We start from the raw sequence: 15,684 nt of genomic DNA, 5'->3' as shown, positions 1-15,684 counted from the left end.
CAGCAGGTTGCAGGTAGTGTGTGATGTGGCTCAAAGCTGAAGGACAAAGTCTGACTGGTAAACACTGCTCATGTCTGCCTATCACAATGAGTGGCCTTTACGTAGGCACCAGGCATGTTCAGCCTCACCACTGCATGCCTAACACGGTACCTGCACAGAACAAGATAATGGAAAACACTGTAACATCATCCACAGAGCTGAGAATTACGGGCAGAGGCACTTGGGATGAGTTTTAGACTTGTTGCAAGATTGTATTTAATGAGATAATGCAGGCAGCGTGCTTAGCGGAAAGTCTGTAGCAGAGCAAAGACGCAGAACACGGAGACCAGGTTTACTCTGATCTAATATTGATATCTTTTTTTATTAGTTCTTTTTCAAATTGTGTTAAGATTTATATCAGAGTTGTTTATTGCACAGTATGCAAGAAAAGTGCTTGCAACTGGATTGCCTGAAACGACTCAAACTTAATTTAAAGCTAAATTTCTTACACGAAGGCTGTTCCATTCGATCTCACTTTGCGTTGCTGGGTCCTGACATGACAAATCATTTAAGATCCATTCTGCAATGTGACTTTGTAACATAAATGACAAAAGCACAGCTGTGTTTTAAATATCACAGGATTGCAACCACCCGTGAAAAGCATGGCTCCTCTTCCTTCTCCCCATGCAGGCCAGGTCTTTACCCACCTTCCCTGTTCCTCTGTCACAGGGAGCAGGAAGGCTGCAACTAAAAGGCCTCTAAGGATGTTTCACTGCTGATTCCAGTCACACTATGTGAGCTTCATCTTTTTTTAAAGATTTTATTTATTTATTTGAGAGGTAGAATTACAGACAGTGAGAGGGAGAGACAGAGAGAAAGGTCTTCCTTCCGTTAGTTCACTCCCCAAATGCTTGTAACAGCTGGAGCTGTGCTAATCCGAAGCCGGAGCCAGGAGCTTCTTCCCATGCAGGTGCAGGGGCCCAAGCACTTGGTCCATCTTCTGCTGCCTTCCCAGGCCATACCAGAGAGCTGGATTGGAAAAGGAACAGCCGGGACTAGAACCAGTGCCCATATGGATCAACCTACTGCACCATGGCTCCGGTCAATGAGCTTTTTCAATTTATGACCTGGCAATCTTAGATACCTGTGACTGCAACAGAGGTTTTCATTAAAATTAGGCAGCTGTAGTCAAGGTGGTTCTGTCACTGCCACTGGTTCTTTATTTAACAATATCTTTGCTATCATTCATTGTTAGAGAAAATGCAACTGTCCTAAAGTGGATAAAGTAAGTCAACTCTTAAAAAGAAGTAAAAACAGCTACCAAATCCTGTATCCTCTGAACCAGTCACATAGTAGTGACATGTCTGAGACATTTAGTTGAATGTTGATCTTAATTGTGTGCTGACAGGCAGAACCCAGGGCAGGCCTTTCCTGGATAAGCAGCCTTGGTGATGACTACAAGCCTTTTTATTCATGGCTTCCAGGGCATGACACCATGGAGCAAGCAGAGAAACAACAACCAAACATGCTTCTTCCCTCTGAGCCAAAGAGGGGGACCCTATGAGAAGCTTGAAGTCAGAGCTGGCTTTGCTACCGACCACTTTTGCAGCCTTGGACATGATGTCCAACCTAGTGCAGAATTGGGCTCCTCCCTGCAAACTCCTGAGTGTTAACAGGAAGCAGACTTTCTCTCGGAGAGGACCATAGAAAACAGTGCACATGCATTCCTCACACACACTGCCTGGGGGCTCGTCTCCTACAGGGTGTGACCCTTCACCTAGGTGTCCACTTGACTGGGTTAAGGGATACCTAGAGAACCACTCAGGCGTTACTGCTGTGTGAGGGTGTTCCCACCGGGCATTGGCATATGGCCTGGGGTCAGAGTGTGAAAGGTCTACTCTCCGTGTGGCTAGGATCTGTCCCATAGACTTGGGCCCAGAAAGAACAGAAGGCAGAGGAAAGCAAGTTCTCTGTCTCCTGCCTGGAGCTGGCACACCCACCTGCTCCTGGGCATCAGAACACCATGACCTGCCCCACTGGCATCCTCATTTCCCTAGCCTGTGGTCTGGGATTGGGAGGGGCATCTCCATCTCTCCTGGTTCTGGGGCTTTCAGACGTGGGCAGAACTCATCTGCTGGCACCTCTGGTCTTCCAGGTTGTGGATGGCCTGTGGGGTCCACACAGCCTCTGAGATCATACGGCTTCAATTCCACTAAGGAATCTCCCTGTCTTATAGCCATGCCTACACCTGCCTTTCCATGTCTATGCCTATATACTTGTGACTGGGAGTCCACAGGAAAATGAAATTCCAAGACAGCATGGCTTCTCCTTGGAGGGTTCAAAGCTCCCCCCACCCCCGCCATCCATATTTCTCATGGGTGAGTCTCTCTGGAGCGCTCTGCATAACTCACCACATTGTTGATACTCAAGCCCCTTTTGTCTTCTTTCTGGAGTAATCTGCAGTCATCTAAAAATGCCCCATTGAATGGAAAGGGGAAATAAGTGGAGAACAATGAATTACTAGCTGACCACCTCTAGGATGTGTTCTACATCGTTTACAACCCCCTATCTCGTCCACTGCCTCCTCAAGGTAAGCACAGCCAGGCGGCTGGCAGCCCGCAACCATCCTCACCCCGGCCCCAGACAGGGTGGCCTGAAGTTGAAACTTTTCACACAGGACTTGGTTGGCATGCCCGAGTGGTTATAGGCTATCTTGCTTGGTTGCTTCAGAGCAGGGACTGTTCCTTTGAGAGAAACAAGTTATAGATATTGGTCTGCTCATCTGGCTGTAACCGGCATATTTGTGGCTTCTGCACTTCTGCTTGCTTGCTCGCTTGATAACAGCCATGGCCACCAAAATGAGGTTTGTGCCTTTAAAAACGCCCACAACTGCAACTCAGGGCTGTCTTCTCCGGACCTGCTCTGTGAGATAGGCAGTCGCCAACTGGTAAATAAAGACTCCTAATTTGATCTCAATGTCTCACTGTTTTAATCGGTGCATCCTGCAACAGTCCCCAGACAGGATGTTCTGGGGTTAAGGGAGAAATCTGGGGCAGTGAGGAAGAAAGAGGGAAAGGGTGAGAATTAACTCAGCCCAGACAAAGCCTTTCCCCAGACGAAGAAAGTCCCTTGCCTGTGAAAATAGGACATCGTTTGCTTTGTTTTCTCCATGTTTGACTTACTCATAAAGAGCTTTGGAAAAACACAGTTTATCTTTAACAAAACATCAGGAAGACCCTACAGCCCTCCTTGGGCTAAAGGCTCTCTTGGGCTAAGTCTATAACTATAGCTTTCATTTGGAATCTAGGAGCTGCTGGCAGCCTCATCCATCACAGACCAAAGGCAGCAAACAGTCAGTGTGCAGGACCAGCCATGGGCCTCCTCAGAGAAGGCACTGGAACAGCTACTCCTGCCTTCCCTCCAGGCGATGAATGGCCTTGATTCTCCTGGGAGGGCGTGCAGGTCCAGGGGCACACCTGAGCCTGCACTGCACTGTGCACTGTACGGCAACATTCGCCTCTGGGGCTTGGGTGTAGCGCAGAGAGCTCCGGGTAGCCAGGTTCCCTCTGCCCTACCCAGATGCTTCAGGTCTACTCGCCAGTCTTCCCCAAGAAGAAAATGCTTACTTCAAGGTCAAATATTGAAGTCAGCTTCTTTTAAAAGATATTTACTTTCTCATAAATTAGAAGGGAGCCAGCATTGGACAACACACGCCATGGTGCCCAGGGGCAGGGCAACTCTATCACTCCCTCTGGGACCTCAGAAGCACCATCACCTTTCATTGATTAAGGAATGGGAAGAGTGAAACATGACACAAGCAGGGTTACAGCAACGATTAATAGGAACAATGTAAGCGAAGCGGGCCCACAAACTCACTCTTGGTGATTGCTGTAAGACTAACCTATTACAATGTTTTCTTCTTCAAAACCTAAGTTGTAGCAACTCAGCTGGGATTGTTGCTGCTTGAAGCCAAGGGTATCCCCTGAGGTGCCAGAAATCATGTGTGTCTGTGCAAGTGCAAACCTCTGTTTCTAGCCCATGTCATGCTATCTATACAGATGTGCACATGTGTATACTGCACATATAGTACAGTCTATTTCAGCCCAAGCAGTATGTTTGTCCCACATGGATCTATCCCTCATCAGACTTTTTTTTGCTTTCTGCCTCAGCCTCTGCACATTTAGCTTCTCCCCTTCAATCAGCCTGGTGGGGTTATTTTTTCCAAAAAATATTAATAATACATTTAAGCAAAGCCCTTTATGTTGGAGCTGCCAGCACCGAGATCCTATAGTTCGCACACAGTTCTGGTCACACGGTTTATCCCATGGCTCCATGCATTAGCTCCTAAATAGGAATAGGGAGCTGCTTCCAAGAGTGGAAGGGAGATGGGGCGGGAACAGCAGTGGTCAGCTGACATCATCAGCATTCCCCATGAGTCTGACTCCTTGCTTATCATTCCACCTGGATTATCGTATTTATCCCTCATGATACCAGGGATGAGGAACCTTTCTTCTGCCAAGGAACATTTTATATTTATAACATCATTTGCGGGTCATCCAGAATTATCAACTTAGAAATCAGCCTGCTATAGACTTCCTGAATTTCAGTTCTGCCTGTGGTTGCCTCTGCAGGACTAGACCAAATGATTTCTCGGGCCTTTTATTGCCTGAGGGCTGCTTCATAGATGTTTCAAATGAGTACATGTACACTTAAGAGAACTGAGACCAGAGTGATCAGATCCGATGGCCAAAGTTACAGAGTTGGCATTTGCTGCAGGGCTTGTACACCCTCTGTCCACATCAGAGACTTCCCTAGATCCTCTGCCTCCTTCATCTCACGCTGACACTGATGGTGAGATCTCTGTGTACTCCTGCTTTGGAAGCACGGCACAGAACAGAGAATGGGGTGTGGCGTGCAGGTCAGACTGCCTGGGTTCAGACCCCAGTCTTTGGCTTCTGGCCTTGGAAGCACATTCATCTGCTCTATGCATAAAGAGGTAGAGAAGGAAGCCAAGGAAGTTACCCAATGCGCTCATGGTGTCATACACCATAACTGCAAGGTCCCAGAATTCTATCAATTCCTCTCCCAGAATGCATCTTGCTTATATCTCCCACATTTCAGGTACACGCCTCCACTAGCAATTCCGCATCTGCTTCAGTCATCCCCTGACTTCATTTGTTAGACCCTGATGTCATTTCCTCCCAAAGGATGGCAGAGTCTGAAATGAGATTCTGAGAACCCTTTCTGGATGAATCAAGGGCTCTCTCGCTCCCACCTTTTTCCAAACTAATTTTAAAATAGTCTCTCTTCTCTGATCCTTTTCAGCATAAATATGTCTCAAAAGCTGTTGAACAATGAAACGGAAGAATGCCAATCAGAAGGAGAAACATATTTGTGTGTTTCAGATCTTTCTTTTTATCCATTTTTAGAATTAAGTAGCATCCATGGGCCAAGCCCTCTACCATAAGTGAAAATGAAACCCACCCATAGCATCTGAAAACCGCATGTGTTAACTGGTCTAGGAAGTGAATGCAGAATCACAAACTTCAAATCTGGGCTGAGCAATAGCATTAGTGGCACCAGAGAGCATGACATGGGACAATTTCCATGTGAGATATGCAGTAAGCATGATGCATACACCAGACATCGGAACTAGTATTTTGAGACTGCAAAAATACTCCACTAACAGTTTACATTGAGTATGCATCAAAATGATAATCTTTTGGATGTGTGCAGTTAAAAATCTATTATTACAATGTGCATCATCTGTGTTTTTTTTTTTTTTGGTGTTTCACTTTATAAATTTTAGCATGGGGAGTTTAGGGTCAGGCTGGACTTGCATTTGTGGAGGGCAAGTTGGTGAGTGGTCACGTGGCAACTTGACAGCCAGTGGTCACCACAGCAGCACACTTCCCCTCAGCACTGGATGGTTGACAAGGCTGAGTGATGCCTTTGATTTCCATCTCTTCAGCTGTGGTTGATAGAGGATAATATCTTCAACCTTTGAGTTAATTCAGTCAAGTTCTACCAGGTCTAGGTAGATAGGCCAGTCTGTCCTGGAGTCCAACAGCAGTCCACTTAACTGTGTATTTAGTTTATGACTGTGTAAATATATATATATACATACATATGTCAGTGTGTATGTGGGATACACACATGGTTTTACACATCTCAATAGCATTTTTATTAGGAGTAGAGGTGCTATTTAGGTTTAGTAAGCACCTTACTCTTTACTCGCTTACTTGTTATTTGTTTTATATTTCAGACAAGGAAAGAGTGCTATTTATTGAATATATCCATTTTCATCAGAAACTAATAATATATTTAAAAATGAAAGCAATTTTTCATAATTCTGAAGAATGGATCACAGAACTAAATGTAACATCTGAAACTATGAAATTATTAGAGGGAAACAGGAAGCAGTTGAAGACATTGGTGTAGGGAATGTGTTTTTTTTCTGGGGGGGGTAATAACTCAAAATAAGGCAACAAAAATGGAAACAGACAAATGAATAATGAAATATGACTAGTATCCCATATCCAGAAGGTGACAAAACAGCTACAAAGGAAGTAAACAAATAATCTGGCTGCAAAATGTGTAAATGATCTAAACAGACATTTCTCAAGAGAAGGCACACAATGGCCAAGAAGCATTTAAAGAACGTCCAACATCACCAATCATCAGGGAAATGCAAATCAAAACTGCAATGAGATTTCACTTTAGACTAGTTTGAATGACTCTATTGAAAGGGGAAAAAGATAACCCTGCTGATGAGAATGTGAAGCAAAGCACAACCTTTTCACTGTAGATGCTAAATATAAACTCGTGTAGCCACTGTGGAAATATATCTGGGATCGCCTCAAAAACTCAGCAAAGAGGGGCCAGTCTAGTGCCCACTGGTTTAAGCCATCGTTGCAACGTAAGGCAGCCATGTTGGAGGGCACCTTTAAAATCCAGCTCCCTGCTAATATGCCTGGGAAAGCAGCAGAACATGGCCCAACTACCTGGGCCCCAAATACTCAACCTTCATGGACTTCCTGGCACCTGGCCCAGTTCTGGACGTTTCATCCAATCAGAGGGTGGACCAAGAGGTGGAAGAGCTCTCTCCCAATCTGAATGATAAATAATCAGGTGTAAGATGGAGAAATGAACTAGTGACCATTAGAAAGAATAGAGTCATTGATGAGCAACGATTCCAACAATTCAGGAGCAGACGGTATCTGGATTATTGCGGCGAAAGCATACAAGCCATGAATCGATGAGCGAATAACGACAATTCTAACTTTTAGGACAAATAAAAAGGTGGTTGTGCCGTGGTTGGGCCCATCATCTACCACATCTGTTTTTCCTTCTTCCTGAGTTTCCACTTGATTCATTTTCCCGGCTTCCCTGGCAATGATGTGTGGCCAGTGGTTGAGTTTACACCAATAGAGTACAGGGCAGGGGATGGATGCCAACTCACGGGGCGTCAGCCTATAGCTTCCCACACTCTTTTACAGGCAACTGGCGACCTTGACTGAAGTCAGATATGGAAGATGGCAGTCCCCAGAACACCCCTAACATCAGAGCCAACTGCCCATCAGGAATCCTCATTCTGAATCTAATATGAGCAAAGAGTCCTTGCCATTTAGCCAGCTAATATGATATTAACGAAACAAGGAGAAAAAAAATTAGTCCGAATGTGAAGCAAAAGTAATTACAGCTTAATTATGAAAAATTGAGACAAAGAAAAAACTCCTCTGAACTCTCCTTTGAGTGGCATAAGCATGGTGATATTATAATCCTGGAAGAAGGAAATCTAATTACAGACACACACACACACTCACACACACACAGTTGGCAATATTTACAGTTACAATAGGAAGAATACTATTTCTTTTCAACTTTTACAAACAACATTTAGACAAGCCTCAGAAAGCACCATTATTTTTCTACAATAAAATATAAATGCTAACAGCTTTGGTATTTTGAAGTTTCTATTAATGCTAAGAGAACAGATAAGGAAGTATTTTGGAAAGAGCTGAGGTGAGGATACTCACAAGATAGAAAGACAGGCAGTGCTGCTGAAAGTTAAAGAAGTGAGGCATAAAGGATCCCATGTATCATTCAAATGTGTAGTGAAATCTATATAGTATTGGGGGAATTGGCCTGGGACGTTGAAGTGACATAATAAATTATTACTCATAGAAAGATGTCAATTTACACATTTTTTAAAATTGGTGTAGTAAAAAATAGCATAAACATAGGAAATATAATGCTACATTTACAAAAAAATTCCCCAGAAATGGCTGAATGCGGCTGGGTCTGTGGCATCCATGTATGGGCGATCTGACAGAATGCTGCTGCACGTGAGCCCTTCTGCGTCACTAAATGTTTTAACTACATTTGTCTGTTACTTACAGTGAACGGATTTTAGCAAAAGCAGGACGAGAAAACCGAGTCTGTAGCTGATCACTGCAAAGTCCCAGCAGAAATTTAAAGCAGATGTCAACTCGGTTTGAAGCTGTATTTCCTAACCTTTCCTGCAGGAATAACCACACTGTATTCACCTCCTTTTCAAGGTGATTTGAGGTACAAATGGCATCACACACTTAGGGGCTTCAGCCTATTTCCTGAGACGTGTCCTGTCAATGTGACTTTGGATGCATTTCTATGGTACTTCATCTAAATTGTGCACAGGGTACCGGGGCAGGCCACTTTGTAAGCGCAGTACGTTGAAAATAAGTCATTACCGGTGGCTTGTGATTGAGAGCGTTGAGAGCTCTGACTCGGGGGCTCTCGGTTCTGCGACTGCTGCTGAGAATTATTTTCTGAGGCAGTTAGGACAGGCATGGCGGTGCATCCTAGGAAGGACAAGGGCAGGCAGGGAGACAGCCTGGATCTGGAGTGGGCTGGGCGGGCCTGAGTGGTTCCCAGGGTGCCTCCCATCGCCCTGAAGTCTAAACCAGCCTTGTGTGTACTCCCATCTACAAAAGCTCGTATGTTTTCAAGGGATTCTGTGCATGGAGCCAGGCCACTGAGGTAAGGGCTAATGCTTACACAAACGAGAGCTTGGGCTGAGAGAGTGGACGGGCCACAGGGAGGTCATGGGACAGTGTTCCACCACTGCGCTGACAGGAAGACAGGGCCACTGAACCTCGGGGTTTCCTTTGGTCAGATGGGAGCTTCTTCATTCTGTAAATGCAGATGCGACCTCATTCCCTCCTGTTTATATTTCTTTATTCCCCCGTCATAAATATGGAGATGATGAACAGGCTCATTTATCTTCCTCTCAAGAGGAATCCTGTGTCACTGAGATTTGATCCCTGATTTTGATCCAGCATCCTGGAATGCAAAGGGGTTTGTGGTGTGTCCTTTCCTCTAGCAGGAGGATTTCGTAACTGATGATTTGCTAAACACAAAGCAAATTACGATGGCAGTGAACTGTGATCTGAAAGCATCTGTCCCTAAACTACCTTGTTTCTTCTTTTCCTCATTTATATTTCTCTCCTAGACAGACACGGTTCCCACACAGAGTGAGATATTAAATGCCTTTAAGGACTACAGGAAGCCGTGGCAATGATGCACAATGCATGAAGTGAAATTAAAGAAGATGCAGACGTCACGTTAAATTCAATGATCAATAAGAAGGGGCTGAGAGATTACATCTCCAGAGACAGAAAATGTGAGCTCTCACTGTTGAAGAATATTTGATGCTGGCTTCCTGTTTAAGGCAAATCTCTTTAGGGAGAACTACAGCACTCTCATTTTCTTTCATATCATATGAAATATGTGTTTACAACATACAAAGGGACTTCAAATCATTCATGAAAAATAAAAATTAAAACACAAGCATATTTGTTGGAAAATACTTAGAACATATGCATAGTTTTTCATGTTATGCATTTTCCCATGAACTTTTTGAAGATCCCTAATAACTCTTTTTAGGACACAGGCAGTTGAATCTCACTGTTCTGGTTAATATTGCCAATTGGGAGTAAGTGTAAACTCTTACAATACTGATAAAAGTTCATTGCAAACAAACACTATTAAATAATACTATTAAGAACAGTCAAACAGCTCCTGAAGTTAAATAGTTAGAACTTTGAGGAAAGAGAAAATATATTCATTTCACTTGTAAAGACCATCTCACCCCACGTTGCTGAAATTTATTTGTTTCTCTTAGGCATGCTGCATCTCCCCATTTATAAGAATTACATATTTGCGTGTGTTTATTTCGGTTTTTCTGTCTCCTGGCCTTTCAAATAAAATAAAATAAGTAAATAAAAAAATTAAAACTTTAAAAGTGGGGGAAGGGAAGAAGTTGGATCACTGCACCAGAACTAGGGCGATCATTTATGGTCACCCAGACTGAGTGCTGCGAGAGCCCTTGAAAGATGCAACTTAATTATCACTGGAAAAGAATGAATGAGGAGCCATCACACAGAAAGGGGCAGAGCAAGTGTGCTGATCTTAACGTCAAGAGGGGGTCTAGGGAGAAGCCCGTGGGATTTGAGAAACGGATGTGATGACCACTCATGAACTGTTAGTGACCGTGCAGTGTCCCAGCTCTGCTTGGGAACAGAAAGAGAGGTCCAGAGAGGCCCGGCCCGACGTGCCCTCTCATCCTGGACGTGGAAACTTTCCTCACACCGGCTCCAGAGCCATTTTCTCCACGTGGGCTCAGGTGCCAGGTTCCCGGGGCCGTGGCTTACCTCTGCAGAAGGGGGCCGGGAAGTCCCAGGACGCGCCATTGCCGGGGCTGACAATGCAGGTCAGGACGGCGTGGCCTTCCAGGATGTAGCCCGAGAGACAGCTGTATCGGATTTTGTCTCCTATGTTGAATCGTGTTCCATGCAGGACTCCTTTCAGTATCTCCCCAGGGTTTCCACACGTGTGACTTGGTAAAACTGTTGGGAAGAGAAAAAAAAATGCCATGTAAAGGAACATTGTGGAGATCCACTTCTATCACAAAACAGACACTGTGCTGAACAGCTAAAGGAAGCAAGTCTCCACACAGACATTTCCCGCAGTCGTTGCTAAAGTTTATTTACAGAAAATGTCTTGAGGTTTTAGAGTATCTGTCCTATGAACACTTTTATAACCATTAAATTAAAAGTAAAAATAAACATATTTTAAGAAAGGAAATATTTTTCTGCTTGTATTTGAAAAGCAGTATGAAATTTCCTCAAAAAATTTCAAAATAGAGCTACCACGCTACCCAACAATCCCACTACTGGCTACACATCCAAGAGAAACTCAGTATGTCAAACGACATCTTCACTCTGATGTTTATTAAAACATTATTCACCACAGCTGAGACAAAATCAACCACGCTGCCCATTAGTGGATGCTTCTATACACACTGTGATATTACGCAGTCATAAAAAGAATGAAATGCTGTCATACGTGGCAACCCGGGTGGGCCTGGAGCATTGTGAGAGATTAAGTCAGACTGAACATGCTGACTTTTATGTGGAAACCTTCCTCTTTGTGTTATACGGTCTTTGCTATTTTCAGTAACTTCCAATATACTTCTGATTACAAGTGTCGCATTCAGCAGTAGTATGTGTCCACATGATTTGTTTCTCCAGAGTAATTAAAGTAAATCTACCAGGCATTTCAAACCTGCTGAAGATACCCACATGACCCGTTCTGAAGACTCAGTTTCTCCTGCCAACTTTCCTGTCCACTTTACTGTTAAAAGCAACCAAAACACTTGGGAAAGTTAACTTTTGCCGAGATGATATCATTGGCTTTTGTATAGAACAATTGACATAATCCTTCTGTATAGCAATGCATGTGGGAGACGATCAGCAGCGATGCCCTTGCCCAACTTCCCAATTTATTATCTGCCGTGTTTAATACATTTAAAGCAAAATGGAGCCAAAAAGTGCTTACTCTGTGCTGTGCAATATGTCCAGAAAGTATAGAAATTGCACTGACTTACAAATTTTTGAAGGGAATATATCATTAATGGACACAAGTGTCTCTCCAAGTAGGCTTCTGAAATAAAGTGTCTGCCAACATCCAGCTCTTAAAACATTCAACAAACCGCTAAACACCTAAAACTGAGACAGAAAAGTAACTTCTCATGGTCAATGCCATCAGGGTAGGAAAGATATTTTTAATAGGGGAAAATCAATATCAAAGTCGAAATGAGTGAATATTAGAAAACAAAGAACAAATGGCCTGCCCCCGTGATTGACATCGTATGTCAAGTACGGTAGCTGAACCACACTTTCCCGGAACTAGCAGCAGCTCTGAGCTCAGCAGGCATTCAGCAGTGGGTGTTGGTGCCAGGGCTTCATGTGAAGACACACAGGGGTAGGGGGTGCCCACCTCAGTGGCTTCTCACACCCTGTGCAGGTTTCCTGGTGTGTTCTTGGGCACAGATCATGTCCTGTCTTTCAGAGCATGACAATTACAGCAGAGTTTCCAAACCACACGTCAAACACGGACTCTTGGCAAGGCATCATTTTCAAAGGAGATTCCAGCATCCAGATCTTTAATCCTATGCTGTGTTTATGCAACCTGCCTATTAGTATTTATTTCATAGGGTAAAGAATAAAGACACCACAGTTCACAAATATCTATCCTTCATGACTCTCATCAGTTGTCAGTAGCTATAAGCAGGTGTGTGATAAATGTACTGACTGAATTGAATGACATAAATATTAACATGAAGTAGATAATATAATCTCCTACATGTGTTACATACACAGTAACTAGGATTTATGTACATCAAAAGCATGTGGATTAAAGTGATCGCTGTTAAATATAAGAGTGGGAATAAGAGAGGGAAGAGATGTGCAATTCGGGACATGCTCAAGCTGACTTACCTCAAACGGTAGAGTTAGAAACATACCAGGGGATTCCAATTCAATCCCATCAAGGTGGCATGTACCAATGCCATCTCACTAGTCCCGGTGATCAATTTCTGTTCACAATTGATCCTAATGATAGGACTAAGAACCAAAGGGATCACATAAACAAGAATAGTGTCTGCAAATACTAGCTGATAGAATCAAAAAGGGAGAGAACGATCCAACATGGGAAGTGAGATACACAGCAGACCCATAGAATGGCAGATGTCCTAACAGCACTCTGGCCTCAGAATCAGCCCTTAAGGCATGCGGATCTGGCTGAAAAGCCCATGAGAGTATTTCAGGCATGGAAAGCCAAGACACTCTGGAGAAAAAAAAAAAAAAAAAAACTAAATGAAAGATCTCCATGAGTGAGATCCCAGTGGAAAGAATGGGTCATCAAAGAAGGAGGTACCTTTCTCTGAAGGGAGGAGAGAACTTCCACTTTGATCATGGCCTTGTCTAAACATGATCAGAGTCGGTGAACTCAGGGGGCTTCCATAGCCTTGGCAGCTGATGACAAGAGCCTAGGGTGATTACTGATGCCATAAACAAGAGTGTCAATTTGTTAAGTCAACAACAGGAGTCACTGTGCACTTACTCCTCATGTAGGATCTTTGTCCTTAGTGTGCTGTACATTGAGATTTAATGCTATAACTAGTACTCAAACAGTATTTTTCATTTTATGTTTCTGTGTGGGAGCAAAGTATTGAAATCTTTACTTAATGTATGTTAAACTGATCTTCTGTATATAAAGAGAAACGAAAATGAATCTTGATGTGAATGGAAGGGGAGAGGGATTGGGAAAGGGGAGGCTTGTGGGTGGGAGGGACATTATGGGGGGGAAGCCATTGTAATCCATAAGCTGTACTTTGGAAATTTATACTCATTAAATAAAAGTTAAAAAAAAGCACGTGGAGAATAGGAAAAAATGTTTTTGAAAAAAACTGTACAAAATATTGTATTGGAAAAAATCAGCTAAGAATTTATAAGTTTAAGTTAGGCAGTCTCTACATTGGCCAAAATATGTAAATAGGCATCAGAGGCTTAAAGAGAATTAAGAATTTTAAAAGCCAAACAACTTAGCAAGTGGGAGAAGGTAATTAAATCTACTTCTAAAAGTTCAAAGTCATTTATTTATGGTAACACAAATTTATTGTATTTCTTTATATTCCTGGTTGTGACTTTTTCAAAAAGAAATGAAAGATAAAAAAATTAGGGTCTAGAAATTGATCATTTCTATTTCCAATCATTTTTCTTTAAAAATGGTTTCTATTAAACTTTGAACATGAAAAATGGCAATAAGCAAGTTGAAATCATTGAGAATGAGTTAGAAAAGGTATTTCCAGTAGGAACAATATCATAAAGGCACATGATAAATTACAAATCCATCAGCAATTTCACCAAAATCACCCATTAAATTGTTACAAATGGACAGAATTGATGAAGGACCCAAGGCCGACATCTAAGACTCAGACACATAAAAATCCCCAATACAGGAGGATCCAGTAGCTGATAAAACCAAATTTAAATCAAGTAAATTCAACCCAATCGTCACTTCTGCCCATTTCATTTTAGCTAATTTTTAAGCCATTTCCTGAGGAGCGTGCCTGTCCCTGTGTGCCTCCCGCAGCGCTGGTATGCATCAAGCATTTAGTACACACTGACTGGCTCACTTGAACTCCACTGTTAATTCTTTCTCCCTTCCTTGAGCAGTTCACATTCTTTCCCCAGATGCTTCAAGAGAGAAATTCTTAGTGAAGTGATGGGAATCCTGCACTTGCAGCACACAGTTGGTGGTGTGAAGAGATGGCTAGGAAGGGACTCTGGGCGCAGCTCTTGCCTGTCAAGGCAGTTTTCCATCAGCCTCATGAAGCGACACTGGTACGCCCAGGGCAGGAAACATAGGCCACATTCTAATTAAGCTCATGGACATCCCCTGCATCACACTCTTGATTCTGCAGGTACATATGGTCACAATTCTGTGACTTAATTGGACTATCACATCAAACCTTTAACTCTACTGTTGAAGTGATTAAATGGACGTCACATTAAATCCCTTTCCAAAAGAAGAGGCGAAACCTGATGGTACAATAAAATCCCGCATGAGTATTCACTGCTGCATGGGAAGAGAAGCCGCAGATCCATCAGAGCAGTGGGCAAGCTTTGAACAGCATGTGTACAACCCAGGGGCTTTCTTCAGGGGTAAACATTTGGAGTCTGGTCTCCGGGGTGTCTGTCAGAAGCTGTGTACACTTTGTCTATCTGGCGGTCTACTGTAGGCTTAGGAAGCACAACATTAAGAGCCTGTGTGACACATAGCACTGGAAGTTTGGGCCCCAGCACCACGTGTGCATGCCGTGTGCTGCCTGCCGCTGCAAGTCCCTTACCCCAATCCCCCCACCTCTTTGAGAAGCACTGGAAAAATCTGATCCCATAATTTTCAGAGGCAAATGAAAATTGGGTTTTACAATCTCAAAATCTGACATTTTTTCTCTTGTCTGAGCAAAATATGAAGATGTTGGGACAGCAGATACCGGGTAAAACAATGGCGGCCTCACGAGGTGTGCAACTGTTTAAAGCCCTCCTCTAGTGAAGCCTCTGACTCCAGGGGAGGTGCAGAAGGGCCAGACAGGAGCAGCTTTAGAGCTAGAGGGGGCGGGCTCAGATAGGTGAGCTTAGGGTGTAGCTGAAGATGGAAAGGTAAGTGTGGCTGATTCAAAAGAGAAAAGTATTTTTACACTGAGTAGGCCGTGCTTGTAGAAGAGAGTCTAAACCACTGGTTTGCAGGTGCTGGGTCGGATAACGTGAGTGTCTGACCCAGAAACCGTGCAGTGTCCAGGAGACTGTGGAAATCACT

General features: G+C 43.4%; 1 protein-coding gene across 2 annotated transcripts in view; it reads right to left on the bottom strand.

Annotated features, from left to right (window-relative positions):
* Positions 1 to 15,684, bottom strand: part of CSMD1 (CUB and Sushi multiple domains 1) — a 2,062,046-nt gene that overhangs the window by 1,038,810 nt on the left and 1,007,552 nt on the right. For both annotated transcript variants that reach the window (XM_070047233.2, XM_070047234.2), the window contains exon 4: positions 10,674 to 10,868. In XM_070047233.2, the coding sequence (XP_069903334.2) occupies positions 10,674 to 10,868 (195 nt within the window). The remainder of the gene's footprint in view (positions 1 to 10,673; positions 10,869 to 15,684) is intronic.

The sequence above is a fragment of the Oryctolagus cuniculus genome, chromosome 8, assembly GCF_051225735.1.
Source record: "Oryctolagus cuniculus isolate XC-2025 breed Fujian yellow rabbit chromosome 8, ASM5122573v1, whole genome shotgun sequence".
NCBI classification, from domain to species: Eukaryota; Metazoa; Chordata; class Mammalia; order Lagomorpha; family Leporidae; genus Oryctolagus; species Oryctolagus cuniculus.
Note: the sequence above shows the minus strand (reverse complement) of the source record. Positions and strands in the feature narration are given on the sequence as shown.